Source organism: Geospiza fortis, unplaced genomic scaffold, assembly GCF_000277835.1.
Source record: "Geospiza fortis unplaced genomic scaffold, GeoFor_1.0 scaffold173, whole genome shotgun sequence".
NCBI lineage: Eukaryota > Metazoa > Chordata > Aves > Passeriformes > Thraupidae > Geospiza > Geospiza fortis.
Window position 1 is genome coordinate 1,206,803 of NW_005054334.1, and position 21,582 is coordinate 1,228,384.

Consider the following 21,582-nt stretch of genomic DNA (forward strand, 5'->3'; position numbering starts at 1 on the left):
TTAGGCTCCTGGACTTCTTGAGGAAGAGGTGAAGTTAGGAAGGCTCCAAATAAATAGAGTAGAAGCAATGAGTGAAAATTAACTATCAAGAAATGCTGAGCAAGGATGGGTGGACAAAATAAGAAGGGGAGAAAAAGCCAGAGTCTGAAGGAATCAGCACCTCTCTCTTGACCTAACAATACACAAGAGGGGCCTGGGGTCAGATTCAAGGACTGCCCTTGACAATGCAGCCTCTGTGTTTCCCTGGAGAGATAGTGATCCAGCTGGGAAAAGTCATCATGCCTTCTTCTGACTGTCTGGAGGAGTCAAGAGCAGCTCCCTGCCCACTAAATGGAGGCTGGGCTGCCTGATCTGAGCTGGCAGGGAGGGGAAAAGTGGAAATAGCCAGGATCCTTGTTTTCCATTCCTCAACTCTCCTACCCACTGGGAGCTTCATTCCCCTGGGCAGTGCTGCAGTCCCTATGTGGGCATTTAATGAAAGCTGCAGGGGCTTAGCCATGGTCCTCACCAGGGAAATTGCATTATGGTCTTGCTTGGAGCAATTTGTTGCCTCATCTGGAACGTGGGTATTCAGCCTATGTGAAGGATTTCAAGAGGTAAAATGGGAAAGCCTCCCTACAAGAGCCCGTGGGGACACGTGATAAGCTGCTTTGTGATGGTGACAAGGGTCACAGCTTGATCCCCCAGCAAGGATCAGGAGTCCACTCCTGACCTTCTGCACTCACCAAACATTTGAAGGCAGCTCCTTTATAAGGACTTCAAGTGCAATAACATCTGAGGAGAAGGATTATGAGCGGAAAGGCAGAGACTGGAGGTTTGGGAAGGAATTAACAGGCTATTTTGAAGAGTACCAGGTCTAGCTTTGAAGCTGAACCCACCTTGAATGATGGAGAGCCTTGAAATGATTTGGTTTCATGCTTCTAAGTGAGTAGCATGATTTGTAAATTTTTAAATGTTTTCTGTTCTCTTTTAGAATAATTGCTAAGGCTGACAACAAAATAAATACTTTGATAAGGAAATGCCAGGAAGAATTATTCTTGCTAATACCACCCAGACTGACAAGTGTGATATCAATAAAAAAAGAAAAATCTGTCCCAGACACAGTTTGATCATAACATGTGTGCTCATGAACAGTCATAGACAACAGGACAGGACTCCTTTGAAAATAAAAGAAACACCTTTTCAAGGGCAAGGGGTCCTGAGAAAGCCTTCAAAAGCACTGCATTAATAATCTGTACACGCACACGATGCAGAATCAACAGCCTTACAAAAACAAAACTATCAGGTCATTCAAACAACATTCAGCAGCTTTCTTTACCCACCCAAACAGTTTTATAGTCCTAATGAGTATAAAACAAGCATATGGTTCCTTCAGGACCACCTTCTTATCTCTACATCTCTCTCTTCTTATGCCTCATTTCGAGTTGGGGGGCTGCAGATGATTATTATTAATAATAATTTCTCTTTTGGCAACAGCCTCCAGTCTCAGTCCATATGGGACTTCTTTTGACAGACACTGCACCAACACACAGAGCAGGGGACAGACCCCAACATGAAGAGGCTTCAATTGAAATGAATATTTGGTGCCAAGGCTAACAGGGAAACAGAATGTGTCCAGTGCCCAGTGGAGCACAAAAACAAGGCTATGAACCTCAATACTGTTCCTGGGACAGATTACCTCTCCCTAGCTGTGTCCACATACATTCCTTAGAGAGAAATTCACTTGGCACTGACCTGTTCCACTCGGATATCAAATTCTCCATTCACCTTCTTCCCCTGGAAATATTTGGCCCTGCAGAAGAAACAAGAGAGATAAACATGGTTAAATAAGATTTTTTGCTTTCATTACATACGGTTTTGCTTCTGCATTTCCCTTTTTTGATGAAGAATTTCTATCCGGGTCACAGCATGTTTTTCTAATTCCTATCTTCTTTTACCTTTCTGTTCTCCAGGAGAAACCTGCCAAGCCAGATGAAAACCACATTGGAAAGTTCCTTCAATGCTTGTTACTTTTTCATTTAATTTTCAAACTGAAAACCAAATGTTCTCCTAATCTTTTCCAGGGAACAACTCTAATCAGTGATTCCTTGCTATATCTCATTTAATACTCAATCTTTATTCTGTAAAAGGAGAGCAACATATGGCACAGCATCAGGAATTTCTTCTGATGTTGAGCAAGGAGCTTTATCATCTTCACAGCTGAAGTACTTGTGAAGCCTGTTCTCATGCTCTCTCACTCCAGAGCTGCTTTCCACTTCTGTTCCTTTTTGCTGTTGATTTAGGGAAACTGTTTCTGCATCTCTACAGGGTCACTGATGAAGGATCTCTTCTCCGGAACACAGAAACTGTGTTTCCTTTGGGGTTGAACACTGCTGTGAGAAGAACATACAGCTTCCATCACCTCTGTTCCTATCTCCTCACACTACGCAGACAACAAAGCACTTCTAGTAGGTTATTCATGCAAAGGGAAGGCTGTCAGTAGTGCTGGAGAAGAAAACAGAGGAAAAGGACAGACAGGCAGTTTTAGCTTTTTGTATTCATATTTATGTATAATGCCCCTTATATTGATTGGTCAGTGGAGAAATTGCCAATATAAATTTCCCAGTGAATATTTCTCCCCAGTTCTCCGTCTCACCAAACAAGCTTGACAGAAGAAAATATGAATTTATTTTGTCCTCCTCCCCTGTAAACTTTCAGAAGGCCATGTAGGCTCCAAAGGGCTCTTCTATTTGAAAAGCATTGAAAACAGTTTAGCCCTACAAGAGCTGTTTCCAGAGACAAAGTAACTCTGGGTTCTGTTTCCAATTGGCAAAGACAGGACAGAATAAAGAGGTAAAGGAAAATGAGGGGTAGCCGGCTTTGCTCCCTATTTTATAGCATGAGAAAAAAAAAAACTGGCTTGCATTTTTACTATGTGTCTATTTGTTCCAATAAAAAAGGAGAGACAGTAGGAAGGCAATTTTCCCCGTGGCTGAATCACATCAGTTTATAGCTGCATGCTCCCCGCCCCCAGAAATGTAATGTGTAAATAAAAAAGTTGTTTTGTCATTCTTGCTCAAAATGAAGGAAAAATTTTTCATTATAATAGAAAAGTACATTAAAAATGACAAAAGCCTTCTGCTTAATTCTAACAGGGACATCTGAATGCTGTATCACACCTCCCTTCCCAGACAACCCATCCATCAGCCTGTAAGACTTCTGCATAGGTGAGGGACAATGTAGCAGCCAGGTGTAACCAAGACCAGGTGACTCAAAAAAACCCTGTTTGGTATAAAAAGCAGATCTCTGTCCATTTTTTCCTGGTTTTTTTTTTTTTTTAATTTATGAGCATTTTATGAAAAAAACAACTCAGCAGACATGCTAAGACATCATGCCTCTAACAATAAACAGGAACTCTAAATGCACTTAATAATTCTATTACATTTCTCGAGGCATGGCTCAAGAGGGTCTGGCAACATTCCTCACTCCTAAACATTGGGGATATTGCTGGAACCAGTGACTTCTTAAAAACTGCAATAAGCTTTCAGAGGGCTCACAGGAACTGCTCTGAAATTTGAGGCATACTATTCCCTGGTACAAGTTTGTTTTTATTCCCAGTATGCTCATAATATATATTCCTTACCCACATTTATGGAACACACTTCCTCCCTCTATGGCCTCTCCTCTTTGTTGACCGGCTGGTTGCAAACTCCTTGGTGATGCTTTGCTTCAGCTTGTAATGAAGTGTGATTGACTACAGTCCTCAGCCTGGTTCAGAGGCATCAAAGGGGCTTCCACTGCCTGGTCCAGGAAATTAGCCTCCACACAAAACCATCTTTCTCCTCTCTGCAGTACTGGCTGGGCTTATGGGTGGTCACACAGAGGGTGCGCCCAGCATTAGGAGCTGCTGGAGTAGTGCAAGGCACCTCAGCTTAGACACTGTGTGACCTCTCTGTCCTATCCCTCTTTCCACACAAGTTGTCTCATCCAATGTCCCTAGAACTTTCCTTTAACAGTAAAATATATCACTTTCTTCCCAAAACAGTCCCCCAGGAAGCTTAACCTGCTCTGAGTGTCTCTGAAGACTACAGGTGCCAAGCAATTTGCAGCCAAATATTTTGGTCCGCCCATCATTTTGACACAGCCCAGGGTAAGAATAAAACATTTCTTACGGAAACATCTCTGAAATGGATGGAGTGATGTTTTCAATTCTCACCTGGGGTTTTGGAGCCCCTGGGCTGTAGAGGCTATCACAATGAAATGAAAAATGGTCTTAGTATCCTCCTGGAGCCCCTCAAATTTTAAGCAAGGAATCATTGCCAATGCTGTGGAAGTATCTCTTGCAAGAGACTCTTTTGGTCAGTTCTGCACAATGTCTGAAATGCCTTGTGGTCCTCACAGTGGGCATGAGACAGAGGAAAGGAAGACCACGCTGCTGTGGTGGGGATGCATGAGAAAGAGAGAAGGATGTTTCTGGCAGACTCCTGGCTGCACAACACATTTGTGGATGCTCTCTGCCCCAAAACCACCTGAGCAAGTCTCTTCCAGACCTCTGTCTAGGACCTGACTGCTGCAGAGTTATCTAGGCAGCTTGTAGCGAAGCAGCAGAGGAGCTGTGCCCAGAAGATCAGTCCAAAAACTTTCTGGGAACCTTGGAAGTGTCCCCACTCACCTTCAGCTCCCAGTGATGAGAGGAGCAGTTCATGGCCCCAGGAGGGCTTAAGGTCCCCAGCTTGGGACACTGGGCAAGCCACTGGCCACACAGACCCACCGCCTCTGCCAGGCAGTCTGCAGCACTGACCACTGCTTGGCTGGCCACCCCTTTATTTAAAGCATGGCAGATGTTCAGCTCAGCACAACACAGAGCTGTAATTTGGCCAGGCAGGGTGCAGATGGGCTGGTGTGGTTGCTGTGATCTCAGTGAATTAGCATGTAAACATGTTTTGACCTAAGAAAACTGCAGGGCCATGCTCAAGAGCAGTTCCTGGGTGGGATTTATAGAGCCAGGCAATCCATTTAAATGTGGCCTCATGGACTGGGAGGGAGGAAGGACTGTGATAAACAGACAAATGTCTGCCCTGGCTTGCAGGAAAGAAGATTGCCTCAAACCCCTCTCTCTTTCTGATTAAGAAGCTGCATGCTCTGGAAAAGAATGTATTTTATGGGTGCAAAGACATCAAACAAACTTAAGTTTTGCTTTCTGCCCCAGCTCTGACATGATTACAGGGACATAAGAAACTGAAAGCCTCTTCTTATGAACTAATCTGGAAAGGATATAAGTTTATTTTGTAGAGATATTCTGTAAACCAGCCTCAATTACCGTGGTTAGAGGAAGCATATACAACAATTTTGTGTCAGATATGGAGTGTACCTTTACCAGCAGTAGGGAATAATAAATGATCATTTCACCTCCCATTACCTACCTCAGGCTAATTCACTGATTTTCAGATCTTCCTAGGAGACACCTCAGTGGAACTGATACAGCAAATATTGGAATGCTGTCTTGGAAACTGGGAAGCCATTCTTCAGATGAACAATAAGCCTGAGCCCAAATCCCCCGTGATGTGAGTGAGCTCTGACTCACACCTCTACCACTGTTCAGCAGAGGCCTTGAGCTACAAACTCAAGAGCTGGCTTGTACCTTCACTCAGAAATGGGCTCTCCTCACTGAGAGCATGCAAAAGAAGGACACTAGGATATTGTAATGACAAATTCCTCCAAATCCTCTGACTGAGCTTGTGCCTCTGGATCAAGACACAACAAGCAGAGAAAGCCAAGCCAAACTTTGCATAGAAACCACTTATCTAGAGCAGGAAGCAGCCTTTCCTATGCTGTGGAGGGGCCAGAGCAAAACACAATGAAGAGAAAATGAACAGGACTCTTGGGGAGAGGTGAGTAAGCGAGTGGGTGGAAGAAGGAGAGAAATGGTAAGAAGAGACTCAGGTAAACAAACCAAAAGGCATCCATGGGTAAATTCTGGAATTATCTGAATTATTTCCCTAGCATCACATTACACATATTTGTCTTGAGCCCTTGAGAAAATAAGGCATGTAATTTCTTTCTGAATAATCTAGGAAAAGGCAAGGCTGAAGCCCCCTGGTTTGGGTGTGGGGACACCCCAGGGAGGGTGGGGAGGTGGTGAGCCGCTGTATAAAATCCCCATGTCAAAGAGCCTGGGGGCCCAAGTGATGCACAAGGCACTCACTGTATGTCCACATTGTCTCCTTCATAAAAGGGGCTGAGACTGGGAAAAAGGAGGCAGTTTCCAGGATACTGGCCAGCAGCTGCTGGAATGCCCCGACCCCCCCAGCCCCTACACGCTATAAGGGCAGCAGGGAGGGGAAGGGGGAGGAGTGCCCTTTTTTTTTTTTTTTTCTAGGTTGAAAATAAGGAAGGTTTTCCTTTCAGGAGCCAGTTCTTATTCGCTCCACTACTTTTCCCCACTTCAGAAATTCCCAGCTGTACATAGTAAGAAATTTTGAGATGGTCAACTCCTGATTTCCCAAGGCACAGGGATGGGAAAAATCACTCCATAAATGCTGAGGTCTGCAAATTGCTGGAGCTTTTGTCCGCATCTACTTTGGCACAGAGACCTTTATGCAGTGCTCAGCTGTGAGGTGGACTGGTTGGTAATTAATACTTATTCTCCAAGAGCACCTTGGGGCAAGAGGTGAGGGTGTCAGAATGGTGAATAAGAGTGATGGATGTGTGCTTTGACACCTCAGAAAACAAGGTTTGAATAAAAAGTTAGATGGACCAGAGGCAAGGGCAGAAAGAAAGAAAAGGTATTCACATTGTACATACCAACAGGGAAGGACCAGTGAGTAAATCTCAGGTTTGTGGTGGGTCAAAAGGTAACCCTAAATACACTGCTACTTTGCCAGGAGCTCCATAGAAGTTTCAGCTCCATCCCTGGGCACAGCAGTGCTGTGACCAGCCGTGCCCCTCCCACGGACAAGATCACCTTGCTCTTGGTGCTCTCACCACCTGACTTGCTGAGGCCACCGAAGAGAGCCAGCTCCGCAGTGCTGCAGGTGTGTCCTCAGTGTCCTCGGATGGGCTGTGGGAACAGACTTCTTTTGTTGCCTTCTGGGAAGAACCACAGACCCAGCCCACTCTGGTTACTGTAAAACCACCCCCGAAACATTATTAGTTATGGGATCACATCAAGGGAAGGAACGCCTCACCCGAAGGGGGTTGTGCTGGGCTCCGATGGCAGGACAGATTAGGGTTTTTTTGGATAAAGGAAGTCCTCTTCGTGAGGTCCTTGATGAGATCTGAGGACCCACCCTACAGGGCTGGGAGGATTTTCTTGGCTTGAATGCAGATGGCAAGGGAAGCGTTGGGGCAGCAAGGGAGAAGTGTTTTTAAAATCTTCCTTTGTGAGTCCTCCCTTTCTGAAGGCCTGTTTTCCGGGGAGACCTGGCTTGACAAGCCACCAGCACTTTAACCATTGCAGACACAACCATTCAGGCCACTTGTCCTATTCAAGGAATTGTGGAGTCCCACACAATAGTGGCCTCCCAGCATCTTCCTGTGCCACCTCCTGCTCATCAAACAGGGGTAATCAAAGCCATCCCCCACCAAGAGAAGCAGCACTAGTTAGTGCAGCACTATTGCTTTTGGGCACAGCTTTTTGTGCTTCTCTGAGCTGTCAGAATAGGAAGGACACTTTGCTGTAGGTCTGGTCCCCCACCCAGGCTGTGCTGTGGTCACATTCCAGCTGCCCACAAAGAGCTGGGGCTGGGAGGCTGGGGGGTGGAGGTGGGGTACTGCATTAAGTACAACATGAGGCAGCAATTTGATTTTTGTGTATTATCAAAGTAGTGCATTGTTGAAACATTTCCAAGTTGCTAAATCTAAATACTATGGCCTGGAGCTGTTTGCAAGGGGTATCAATTTTTGTTGAGGATTTTGCAATTTTTTTTCCAGCCAACTTCAGTTCTCCTTGAATTTGAGGAGCAGTAGAACTGGCCTAACTTGGACCAATCCTGGGGCAGGGCTGTGGACTTTCAGGCAGAAAAATCTGGCTCACAAATCTTGAGAAATGTATCTGAGGGTTGGGTTTGTTGGATGTTTTTTTTATATGTACAGGACTAGGCAGGACATTCTGAGGTTAAATTCTATGCATTTATAGGAACTCTGGAAAAGTAATTAAGGACCCTGATTTGACTTGCATTAACATAGTTATAGCCTGGTGGGGAATGTTTTCCATATTCCTTGCGTCTATTTTTGTAATGATACTAATCCTTTACATTTCTGTATCACCTTTCATTTAGGGGGACTAGATCCCAAGATACTTTACATATGCAGGACAAAAATACAGACAGACATGACGGTGCTATACCTAAAACAGATTGAAAAGTGATGTGATAAATGCAATTTCTTGAAAAATTTTGACAGCCTTGTCTGCTTTTCACCCTTTCTGTATGCTAGGGAATACAGAAACTCTCCATGCTGCTCCTAGGCGTGCGTATGTGCACAAACACACACACTCATTTAACACAAACTTTCTGCCTCCACTTTCTGCTTTCCACTTCTCAAAAAGTGGAATTTGGCAGGAAGCATAGGAAAAAAATATTTGGTCCTGGGTAGACAAAGCTAAATGATGAAAATATAAGGGCTTTTAAACCAAACTTGTGAAAACGTGAATTTTACGTGTAAGTTTTTTCAAATCATTGCTACATTGTTGCACAGAACTTGTGAAACATTAAAAGCGCACCACCGTGTAAAAAAAACTTATTCATAATAATCTATTGTCAGTGACCATCATGTTAGATGATTTGGGACTTTCTTACCAGGAAATATAGACAAAAGTTTGAAATTTTACCAGCAAATTCCTTAGTTCAAGCTTAAACTCCAAAACTTCTCATTATGTTTAAATTAGTTAGGTACAGGAATTCTCCTCTTAATAGGAGTCTTAGTATATCACCTTCAGCCTACTGAAAGCATGAAATGACTCATGACACTTACTGAATATTTTTAAAAGGAATTCCTTGAAAAAAGTCCCAGTATTTAGGAACTCCGATGTTACCAAAATTCAGTATTAGACTGTTATTATTCACAATCAGATTTTTAGAAAATGACATATTTAGGGCTCAATATTTTTATGTTTCAGAAGGAAAAATTATTTTCTTTTCAAAAAAAGTTGATTATTTCCTTTGACCAGTATAAAACAATAATCCTGTCCAATCAGTCCATAATTAGACCTGAATCATGACATTATTGTTATACAAAGAACCATTTCAAATGTTTTAAGAGGATTTAATTCAGTGCTAATCACAGTTTCTCTCTTCCTTGATCTTAAAATTTTTGGAGACAGTATGTTCAGGCAGATTTGGCTGCAAATTAAAGAGGAGATAAAACAGTGCAATTTTTATATCCTCTGTGACTCATTTTTTGGTGAAGCATTTCACAATACTTGTGTATATAATACTCACAATACTCAACTGCTGCACGCAGGGCACTTGTATTTTGGACAAGGCAGCAAACACAGCACTGTGAGCTCTGGAAACAGCCTGAAATGTGGACAAAACACACCAATGGCTTTGAAAAGCCACATGAGCTGCTTCACAAATGTAACTTAGATATCCAGCAAATGCAAGAAGAACAACTTTGTTATGCTGTCTGGTCCAGAAAGCAATGCTTTTAGCATGTGTGGCTAATAGGAGCCTTAGCTGTGCTTGATCACTTCCCCCATAAGCTGTTTAAACACGAAGCATTAGGCTGGAAAGCTGAGCACTTTCACAGAGGATAGGGGTTAATAATTCACAGTGCAAAACCCTGTTTGATCTGCTGAGAAATTCAATCCAGCTAGAGCACAATTTTGTCTAATAGCATGGTGGGTGAGGAGGTTGCCAGAGGTGGGATGCTTCCCTGCTGGCTGAGGTCAGGCTGCTGGAGCTGGCCCATGTGCCACCACCTGGAGTTCTGCTGTCTCTCTTCCTCGTGGTCTGCTCCCTTTTGCTGTGTGTTTAACACACACACACACGTGTATTCATGTCTGAGCTCCATTTTCTCTGGCAGCTGCTGTAGGTGAGCTGTGGATGCGTCTTTGGAAGTCTCCCAAGGCACAGATACTCCCAGCCCACCAGAAGGAGCCTCATTCTCCAGGTGGAGGCTCCCCAGCTGAGAAATGTGCCAATAATGAGAGCAGAGAAGGTGAGCTTTTCCCTGGTGTGCTGATGCACAGGCACCCTCACTGCTGTGTGTGCCCCTGAGGGCTGCCTGGCAAAGCCAGGAGCACAAGGGAGCTCTATAGGTAGGATTTTCCTCTCGTGCCCATCCCACACATGGCAATTCACTGCATGCTTCCTTGCAATGTTTAGAGCTGCGCCTTTCAGGAGAATAGAAAATTTGTCAAAACGTTGCCACTTTAACAGAAAGCTGGGTGAGTTCCCTTGTTCTTAATAAAATGTACCTTTCTTTTACTGCTACTAATGCAGAAAGCAGCTGATCATATTTTGTGGGACTCACATTGTTTTTATAGTACTTCATCCCGGGAATAAACCAGAGCATATTGCATGTCAGAACAGCAAGGATTTTATGGTGGAAGACAGGCCATGATTTCCATGGATGCTCTTTCTTTCGTTCAGACCTCTGAGAGAAATTGAGTGCTACACTGTGCCATCAGAGACATAGTAGCTCCTCAAAAATAGAAAGGATTGTCATTTGTCTCTTTAAAGTGCATTTAACATGCACTTGCCTATTTGGGTTGTTAAAGCATTTCGTCAAGCAATTGAGCAACACCTCATCCTAACCCAAAACTGCAGCTCTTTGCTGTAATACAAACAGTGATGATAAATTAATGTCTGGCTTGGCAATATTGCTACAGTCTCCAATTCTGAGAAAGTGTTTTCATTTAGAGAAGAGAAATCAAATGGCAGATTCCACTGTCTCTCACCCTTCCTGTCCGTGAACAAGCTGGTCCTTGTTTGTAAACCCTGTGTAACTTGCTCTGGAGGAGGAGGCGCTGTGGAAGCCCCTCACCATTGTAGTAAGGGCAGCACATCAGTAGTTATTTCTTGGGGATTTTTTAGTTAGCTATTTCAAAAGGAGAAGGAAAGAGTTTCTTGAAAACCAAATACAAACGTTTCACAAGTAGAAAGAGCAGAGAAGGCAGAGGTGAAATGCATTACAAACATGATGCTCTTTCCAAACCCAGAATCACCAGCACAGAAGTAACAATGTGCTGTTGTTCACCTTCCAAAGTCTGGAACTGTTTCTGTACATGATGCAGAGGGGATAGTCAGAATCCCTGGATAATCAGCTTTGTCAGCTGGGCTCTCACAAGGCAAACACAGCTTCCTGAGACTGCTCAGCCTGAACTCACATAACACCCTGGCTGAGACCAAGAAGGTGACTGGCGTTGCTCAGAAGCACCTTACCAAAAATAAACATCCACGGAGCCATGGAGTCACTGCTCTTCAGTGCTGCTCTCAGGGGCTCACTGAATTTCCTGAAGATACCAAATTGACCAGGAGGAAGCACTCGTGGCCCACTGGAATGGTTGCATTGCTATGCTCTCTCAGAAAGGACCAGCCTTTAAACTGGGGAAGATTCTAGGCATGTATTTCTGTCCATGCTACAAAGAGCCATGGCAGGCAAGGGTTAGTAATGTTCTTTCCTTGTTTTTCATGTCATACATACATCAGGGTATGATCATGAATTCATACACTAATTTTGTTCAGTGTCCTCACAGCCTTAGAGAAAGCAAAGGCAGGGAGCCTTTGCAAGAAGCATTTGATACCTGCAGACTTGTGGGTTGAGTAAGAGAGCTGGGATAAGTGAAAGGGATATCCCATCATTCCTAGAAATGTCTAAGTTATAGACAGCAGAGGGATAGCCAAGACAGCAGGATGTGAGGAGTGCTTAGAGGAGTGAAGGAGTGAGGACAGCATGGGTAGCCTTGCTTAAAGGAAGGTATACTTCCTTTTTATATACCCCAGCTGCTGCTCCCTCAGCAAGCTCAGCTCACAGACTGCAAAGTCTGCATGACAGAACAGCAGCTGGGAGATATAAAGGCAGGGATTCAAATGAAGTGTGTGTATTTTAAAACATGAAAACTCTGCAGTAGGGTCCAACCCCTCCTTGTCTTTTGTCCTCCCTGACTACCCCAGCACCATTAATCTCAAGGAAAAACTAGATTGGCCTTTGAGCTAGGGCTTTCCTCTCTGATTACGATGTTTGGACTACACAGTGCTGGCTTAGCCCCAGATGCTGGAGCATCAAAGGCACGCCCATTCCCAGACGGTGGATGCTGTGTTAAGGGACTGCCACCTGGCAGCATCTCCAAGGAACTGCAAAAACACTTCGCAGAGACAGAGGTTAGTGAGCATCAGCCTGCAGGAGACTCGTGGTGCACCCAGGAAAGAGAGATCAGGTCTGGTTGAGCCAGACTGATGTTGCTGACTGATGCATCTGGCGTTGAGGGGTTGCTGCTGTGATGAAAGACACTAGGCCAGGGAAACATTCATGGTGACAACCTTATCAGGGACTTTCTCACTCACTGAAGAAGTTGTTCTTCCTTTGAGAAAAATCCCACTGTTTTCCCTCTCTTACTTCAAGCTGGCTGAAGATGCCTAGCCTAGTTGTACTCAGTCATGGTCTCTTTTTAGGTAAGAGCTAAGCTTTTGATTAGTGAAGATACACGTGAAAAGGCAAGTCTCACCTTGTCCCTATTCTTCTAGTTAAAAAGAGAAGAACAAACGTGATAACTGTACTGAAGAGTGGTGTGAGATGAACAGAAAAATAAAATAATCTCTCTTGATCAAGACCCAATAACCCAACTTCCTTCATTTTGAAGTCTTCAATACTGCCCTCTTACCTGGGCTACTCTTTCCTTCTTTTATTTTGCGACAAGCTGGCAGATGAAACAATACATTCTCTGGGTATTTCCCCCAGATAAGACTCTCAGACAAGTTGCCTAAAGCTTTCTAAACCAGCTGAATTTGAAAAGGAGCATACAAAAGGCAGTAATTAATTTCTATAACATTTCAGAAGACTTCAAATGGGAACACTTTGGAAAGTTTACTGTGCTACCCAACATCATAGGAAACAAACTTCCAAACTTTTGTTTGTAAAGAGACCTGCATGAACTAGACAAATCTGAGGCTTAGCTGAGCCTGAGATCCTTTTGCCAATGCATGTTGCTATGCTTAGCACGTGAAAGGCCCTTGACAGGTAGTACAAAGTTTGGTTATTTTTCATAATTCATGTATAAATTTGCATACAGAGAAAAGCTCAAGAGAGATGGAGAGCTGAAGAGATTAAGTCACTTTTTAGAGTCAGCACAGTGGATTAAGGTCCTGAATGACATCATTAACACACCATCACCTGTGACCTCATAGGATCATTGCTAGCTATCTAGACATCTTAGCTAAACCTGCTGAGCCAAGAATGCCCTATGTGTGTTCATATATTAAGGTCATGAAGAATTTGATCAATGAATACCAAATGAACATTTTTTACTGAGAAAGTTACGAAAAATCCCATTCTGCCATTCACACAAGTTGTCTGACAGACACCAGCTGGGGGCCAGAGCTGGTTACCCAGATGTGAAAGCATCTGTGCACCCCCTGCAGATTATCTGTGATTCCCTGAGAATTCTCAGGGATCCATGAGAATCCATGATTCCCTCCAGCTCCCTGGAGCTGAATTAGTGGGGGATCAGGGTGACTCACCAGTCCGTGTGCGCGTCATCGATCACCAGGAGGATCTTGGGTTTCTGTGCCGCGGGGGGCATGGGGCTGGCCGAGTGGTCCATCAGTCCCGCAGCCGCCTGCGTGGTTTGCTTCATGGCGCTGGAGATGGAGCTGAAGATGCTGCTGCCAGTGGAGGAGGAGTGCGAGGGCTGGGGTGGCTGCAGGTGCTGTCTCTCCGTGGCAGGAGACACCGGGGAGCTCGTGGAGCTGTCGGGGCGCTGCAAGTCCATCATGTAGCCATTGGGCAGGTTTGCCACGAAGCTGCTGTCTGAGAGACGCCGCCGGAGGAAATTCATCGTTGCAGTGCTGTGGGGAAACTGAACAGTGCTGTTACCGGTCCTGGAGGATGCCTCTGTGGCCGTGTGGGTACTTCTTTAAAGTCCAGGCAGGCAGGCTTTACCCCTTGAAATTGTGCTGGAGATCTATACTTAATTTTTCAGCTATATTTTCCTTCTCTCCTGTGGAATCAAAGACATATATGTGAGATACATGCTGTGAGACTGAGTTAAGTAACCTCCTTTTGGTGTCTTAGACAGGTACCTTAATCAACAGAAGAAAGGACTGCTGGTTGCTATGTAGTATTCCACACTGCTACAGTCAAACAATTAGGACAAAATATGTGTCACTATTGTCATCCCCAAACGTTTTCTGGTCTGTAGAGACCAGCCTGCACTAGCTTAGGTGCTAACAATTCTATCACTGTGGACAAAGAAAAAATTACTCTGATAATAAATGTTAATTTTAAAATGAGAGGGACCTTGTTTCTAGTATCTTGTGTGTTGAAAATTACAGAATAACAAGCAAATAATCCAAATGGATAAAAAGTTGTATCATCTTTGGTGGGCTTGTGAGCAAGGTTTTGAATGTAAAGAACAAATGTCCAAAATTCAAATAGGATGTAAATAAAAAATAGCAGAATAATTCCTATACACATTTTGATCAAGTTCAGTGACAGAAATTACATTTTTCTGCCTCTCCTCCTCTCTGCACTCAGACTCTGAGCCAGGTCCTTGCTGGTGGTTGTTTGGTAGATACTAGCAGGCCATCTGATTTTAGACATTCACTTGTAGGAATTTTGCAAACTAGAAACTTGGCTGTCTAATCTTCATACATTTTTTTCCTCTCTCATTGGTGTTTTTTGTTTGGTTGGTTTGTTTGTTTTGTTTTAATGGGAATTTATTCTGCTCATCTCTTCAAATGAGAAAACTAACATGGTGAAATATAAGTACTTGACTCTTCTCCCTTGACCATGGTATGATGAATTTGTTTTTACTCAGAATACTAAATATTTCAGCAATTAAATAATTTCCCAATTAAAAAAAATTTCACCTCTAGGCACACCCCAGAAGACAGACTTCCACAGTAATTTCCTGAGAAATTTTTATCTGCTAAGACAGCCTTTCAGTTCTGGTTGGTGAGATTTAGGGGAAAAACAACAAAAAATTATTACTGGTAAAACACATACATTTTTCAAGACATACATATTTGCAGCAACAAAAATGAGTGTTACCCCATACATCAAGTGAGATGAGTCTCATGCATCCATGGTATCATTGTTTAAATTATGCCTAGCTCCCTTCAAGTCTCTTTGAATGACCCCCTGCAAATACTGGAACTCCTTGCCTTCGCCTGGTTTGGGGTCCCTTACTGCTCACCCTCCTGTCCCAAATTCTGATTGCCTCCTGATGGCAGAAAATTGTCTTTCCCCAGTTGTCCAAGAGAATGAATTGTGAATGTCTCTCCTGGAGCTGTGGGTGAGAGCTCTTGGAGCAACCAAACAGCTTTCTAAAAATAAGCTCTCATTTATTTTCACCTACAGGGATTTACAAAGCTTCGCAGACAAAAGAGTCAGACCTGTCCTTGTCCAAATTGGTCAGAGCCCCCAAACCCTTAGAGAGGCTCAGATGAGCCTACCTGGAAGTAAGCAAGCTACAAAAAGCCCCTTGGCACATCCCCAAATCTCGCTGTCCATCATCACCCTGAATCTGTGGGCACAGGATCCATCCAGAGCAGAGGGCTCCCTACTGGATCTTCTGACCCTGACTGATTAGAATAATTTTTCTTTTGATTTCTAAGCCCTGGCAGTGCAAGTCCTCTGACTGTGCTGGAGCCTGGAGGTAGTCTTTTCCCAGGGAATGGCTCAGGAAATCTTTAATGACTTCCTGCCACATTCACAGTCGATAATGTATCTCGGGGTATTGTGCTGACTTCCCGCCTGGTCCCGGTGCACCCGGTGACTGCTCAACATCAGCAGACACACACCAGCGAGCACTTCAGTAGCACTGCCTGCAGCAATTGCTCCAAAAAGCAGGTAGTGGAGAGTACCCATGAATTGTGAGCTAGCTACTCACCCCATATATACACCCACACAATACTTGTCCTGCTGCAGGAATGGTGAGTGCCAGCACTGAGCCATCCACTGTTACCTGTCCAGGATGATGGGGGTAGAACAGCCTACAAAGGCTTTGGGGGATTTATATGCCACAGACTGGGTAAAAGTGTGTTGTGCGGTCCTCTGCTCAGGAACCTGTGTTTTCTCCTTGCATAACACAAATAAGAAAAATCCCCTCCCCTGAGTGACAATCCATTCAGGAGTAGGTGCAGTCTTGGTTAAAGAGGAGTATCCCAGAGATCTGCCCACTGTCAGAAGGACTCCAAATGAGTCCCCATTGCTGTGTACAGCTATTAGGCATGTTCTCTTCTAGGGCCTTGGTGTTAACTGGCAAGACACGGGGCATAAATTTGATACTGGTCCTGGGAGAAGCATTTGCAGCACAAGATTCCTGCTCTTTGCACGACTTGCACATCACAGAGCTGCTGGTCCCTGCTGTGGCAGCTCTCAGCCACGGGAGGGAACCTGCCCCCAGCCATACAGGCTGGACAAGGCTCTTGTCACAAGCCAGTATCCTTGGGACAGGGTCCATAAAGACTTCCATTTTTGTCAAGGTGCTTCTTCCTCTCTGCCAGGTGTTTGCATAGCTGCTTCCTCCCCTGAGAGATTTGCACTCTCCAAATGAACATGGATAACTTGCAAAGCATCTGCAAGTAAATAAATGGGCAAATGTCTCTGCTGGGCCCTGCAGTGAGGGAAGAACAGCATCGAGGCACATGACCTAGAGTGTCCCAAGACTGTGTAGGGCCAGAGTATTCCATGAGGTCCATGGAAGGCACAGTTTTCCTCTGCAACAGGACTTCCCAAATTGTGTTCAGTGCTTGCACTAAACAATTTATCATACTTAGTGCAAGGCCATGACCAGTCTCCTTCTGGCCCCTTTTAAACAGGAATGTTTGCAGTCACCTGTCATTTTTTTCCACCAGGGGTTTTGTAGTGGCAGTTGTTGCCCAGGAAATGCTGGGAGCTGGCAAAAGTCTCTTGTCTAGAGAGTTTGGGACATTGCACTTAGTCTGGCCTTTCCCTGTGCTGGTTGGCACAGCCTCCACTATCTGCTAAGACTGGGCTGCATGCCGTTGGCTTGGGGAGGAAGGAGAGGAAACCTAAGCTCTGATGTCACAGGGATATCTCCCTCTGGCAAAGCACACAGAGGTTAAAATCAATGGATGACACTGCAGCAGAGAGCAACGCCTGGCTCCACTCTGAGGTTCCTCAACTTTGGGCATCTCAGAGTGATGGTCTTCCTCTCATTACATACATTTTTCTAATGATCTGGCTAATGTAATTGAAAAAGTTTGTTGTTGTTGTTGTTTTGGGTTGTTTTGTTGGTTTTTTTTGGGTTTTTTTTTTTTTGGGCTTCACTGTATTGATTTGTCAATTGCCATTAGCGCCACCACAGAGATCTTCTCTGCAATGGGAGCAGCGCAAACTGCCAGGAGCTTTTCTGACAGCAGTTTACACTGCTTTGATTGCTTGAAAACCTCATAGTCTGCTTTTGCATCACTCACTGTTATTTAACTTTCAGAAGTAGGTGTTTTCATACAGGCATAGGCTGAGTAGGTTAGGACCTCATTTTCCTACAACTTGAAACTCTCTGTGGACTTCCTGAGGGCTCAGCCTGTCAGGCCAAATCTGGCTCTGTAGCTCTTATGCAGCACAACATCCACACAGTGAACGCACAGATCTTACTCTAGCAAGTGAGCAGGGCTGCAATTTTAACAAATGCAAGAGCCCACACCTCCATCAGAAGCAAGACAGATCTGCTGAGAGTTTTTTGTCACTCCAGAGCCACAGGCAGGAGAGCTGCTGGCTCTGCACCATCAAGTCATACGTTCCCTGTGTACACCAGTCTCAGTATGGCTCACACGGAGCCACATCACCTACTTAATGCTGTGCCAGGCACAAACTTGCCTGCAGGAAGGGAGCTCCCTGCACAACTGCAAATACAGCCCATGGGCTGCTTCCAGACCAAGCAACAGGTCCTGTGGAGTTCCTCAAGTTGCAAGACAAGCAGCTGCTTCTCACCAAGCAGGAGTCATCTGCTGCTGAGTGAAACAGCTGCTCCTGAAAGCTAGCTGGGAAAACAGCATCTGGGCCATGGAGCTGCAGGCTGGGGATCTGCTCTATGCTCCAGGGTGGGGAAATAATAACTGAGGCACAGGAGAATGAGTGAGTCCTGAGGAAAGACAGCAGGCAAGAGAGACAGGGAGAGGAGCAGGAGGAGGAGGGTGAGAAGGCACTAGCAGAAAGGGAGGAAGCAAGCAGGAATAGGCTTAACCAGCAGACAATGCAGGAACACACAGAAATCCCAACAATGTGAGCACCTTCAGGGAACCAAAAGGGAACAATGTGAGCAACCAAATGAGGCAAGAAGAAGGTCAAGTGGAGCTGACCTTGAAAACAACAGCCACGAGGTTGGCACTGTCAGCCCCTTACTAACACACAGTTAAACTTCCTGGCTGATATTTTTGGAAGAGCAAGGGAGGATATGCAATCTACTCACTCAGCACACTGACAGCAGCCAAGCACCTACCTGCTTTCTCTCAAGGATATACTCCATGGAGATGCAAGTTATCTCAGAAAACCTGTTGACATGTGTTAGAAAACAAGAACAGAATGTTCACTTAAATCTCTTGTTGGGTTATTTTCTGATGTGCAGCAGTGTCTGGAGGGAATCCAGCTCAGCTGGCTGATAGCTGTTACCCATGCTTAGATTTCCCCTGAGCTTGTTATCTCATGCTGTCAGGTAATGAACTGACACAACCACACCAACCTGCATCTGATTACTGCTCTTGACAGAGCAATGCTGGGGGCAGCAGGATGGAAAAACACTGCGGAGGGATTATCCCCCACCTCACTGTTAGAGACTGCACCCTTCCTTCTGCCCCATGGTGGGAGGGAAGGTGAGGGGAAGCTCCTCACCTGGCAACAACCATTGACTTTCACCCTCTCACATCCATTTTGCAGATTGCCTTCAGCATACATTCAAGTCCTAATACATTCCCATGGATCCCTTTCTGCCTTCAGGCATACTGACATAACGTGGGAGTCGACCTCTGTGGAGGGACAGCCGTGTTAGGAAACTCAAAATCCAGCTGGATGCCTTCCACATACAGTATATTTTTTAAAACTGTATTTTCCACATTTCTAGTATATTTCAAAAAGAAGAAAGCAAGAGGTTATTTATTACTGTCAAGCTTTCAATGTTTCACCCTGAATGGTTTCAGTGTTTCAGCATCCCAAGCTTGGCATAACTTGACATTTCTTGGGAAGAACTGAAAGCATAATAAAACAAATTGTTCTGAAATTAATTAGAATTTTTGTTAGATTTTTATTTTTTTGCCACAGTCCTGGGTTCAAGAGGTTCACATGTTTAAACATTTCTTGGTATTTTTCAGCAACAGCTGAAATACCATAAATCAGGAAATTACAACAATATGGGTAAGAAAAAGAAAATGATACCCCATCAAAAATATTCCACATTTTGTAAACCTGAAGCACGTACAAAAAGCATAAGAATTGGAAAGACTATATGCCAGCCCAAAGAACAGAGGAAAGCAGAGTTTCCACGCTGGTTTTCAGTTTGCAGAGAACTTTCCCTCTAATGTAGACACTGGTTTAAATTTTCCAGAGCATGCAAAACTACAGCACAAACTCCACTGACACCAGCAGAGCCATATGGTGTCTTTGGAGGCAGTTGCAAGAAGTCAGAAGGCTGCAGCTGGAGGGGATGCCAGGGCAGGGCAGCAGAAAGAGCTCTCAAGACAATAATCCTATCTGGAGCCTGAGTCTCCGGCTACGTGTTAGACAGCAGCTCACCAGAATCAGAGAACGGCCTGGGCTAGGAGGGATCCTAAGAATCATCTAGTTCCACCCATCCTTCTGTGGATTTTCACAAGAAGCCAGTCTCTTGTGCATTCGATTTCTCTGCTCAGAGAGACTGTCAGAGATGGCAGGATGTCTCTCTGCCAGAAGCTAATCACTTCACAATGTTCAACATGCTTCACTAAGCCACTGAAACATAGAAAGGTGCAGTGATTCCATTGTCTTATTGCTGCATTCCTGTAGATCTTAAAAAAAATCCTCTCTGCCTGCTTGGGTGGCTATTTAACTGGAAGCCTGGGTTTCACAAATCTTATCTGTATTTTCCTTTTGCAAAGCTGCCAGAGTTTCTATATAGCAGTTTCATGGTGGGGGGAGCTGCCTTATCTCCTGAAGATAGTGGGGGTGTGCATATCAAACCAAGTGCAAATGGGACCACTTCCCAAGAGCTACACCCTCATTTGCACAGCAAATGAGTCTGCTTCCTCTTTTTCCTATTATTTCATAATGGCAAGTGAGGAAAAGAAGATGGGGAAAAACAATCCAAAGTGAAAAAATGCCTCTGTAAGATCATCAGACTTTCAAGTAGATTGCAAAGGAAGATGACTAAAGCCATGAACAATAGTGAAAAAATTTCTAGCAAAAATAAATCTGAATATTATGATAATAGTCTCTGGCTTTAATATCCCCCAAGAACAAATTACGACATGCTACTTCTTGGAAACAATATATTATTTCATCATTTTAGTCTCACTTTGGAAATCCTGTTGGCACCTAATGGCTGCAGTGTTGTCTCAGTGGTAATATCCTCTTGTCAATGAGCTTATGGAGGCCTTTTGTGGCCTGTCTGTTCAACATCAATAATTGCTTATCAGCAAAACCAGACCCAGCACAACTGGAGCAGGCAGTGTGTCTAATCCTTGAATGCCACAGAGTCATCTCCATCTCAAAGTCAGTTGAGTTTGCATCCTGGCTCCATTTCTTATTTCCCAGGAGTACTGTGGTCATTCCTACCCCCAGCACTAGCAACGCTAATGCTTCCATTAAGGCTGATAGTTACACACATGCCAAAGTGGCTCCTCATGGTGATAGTAAAGGAAAGCGGGAGACAGCAGTACAACCAGAGAACTTGTAAAGATAAATGCTCTGCATATTAAGTGGATGAAATCGTAAAAAGGAAGTAAGCAGGGCTGGGAAGGTCCTGTCTTTTTCCTTCCCAATCTTGGATCTGATGCAGTTCATGTTGTGTGCTGTGAGACGCGCTTCAAGTTTTCTGCAGCAACTCTGCAAGTCCTGATTTCATGGTGATAAGAGTGAAAGTGGCACCAGACACACCACTAATAGAGCAGGGATTTCCTTCAGCTGAGAGGCGTGCTGCTTTGAAGAGTGCTGATCTGAATAAAATCAAGGAGCTGGGTGTATTTAATATGTAGGACCTGCCAATATGCATTAGGGCTCATGCAGATAAGAGGTGCCTCAGGGACTGACAACTCGCAGGGTCTCAGAGGAAACTGCAGCAGCTTGCCCAGTGCTAATGGGGCTCATGTCTTGATTGTGATCACTTCCTCATTCCCGTGCCATTTTCTTTCTACTCTATTTCAGTTCTGCCACAATAGACTGGTTATTCAAAATGCTTGTAAACAAAGTATTTCATTACCACTAAGTGAACTAGATATGTTGTAGGGA

The 21,582-nt window shown here is 44.4% G+C and overlaps 1 protein-coding gene across 4 annotated transcripts in view; it reads right to left on the reverse strand.

The window, feature by feature from the left end:
* Positions 1-21,582, reverse strand: part of SYN3 (synapsin III) — a 189,562-nt gene that overhangs the window by 155,956 nt on the left and 12,024 nt on the right. For all 4 annotated transcript variants that reach the window (XM_005421799.2, XM_031057698.1, XM_031057697.1 and 1 more), the window contains 2 exons: positions 13,662-14,140; positions 1,735-1,792 (listed from right to left, as the gene is read on the reverse strand). In XM_005421799.2, coding sequence (XP_005421856.1) covers positions 1,735-1,792; positions 13,662-13,978 — 375 coding nt within the window. In that variant the 5' untranslated portion in view covers positions 13,979-14,140. The remainder of the gene's footprint in view (positions 1-1,734; positions 1,793-13,661; positions 14,141-21,582) is intronic.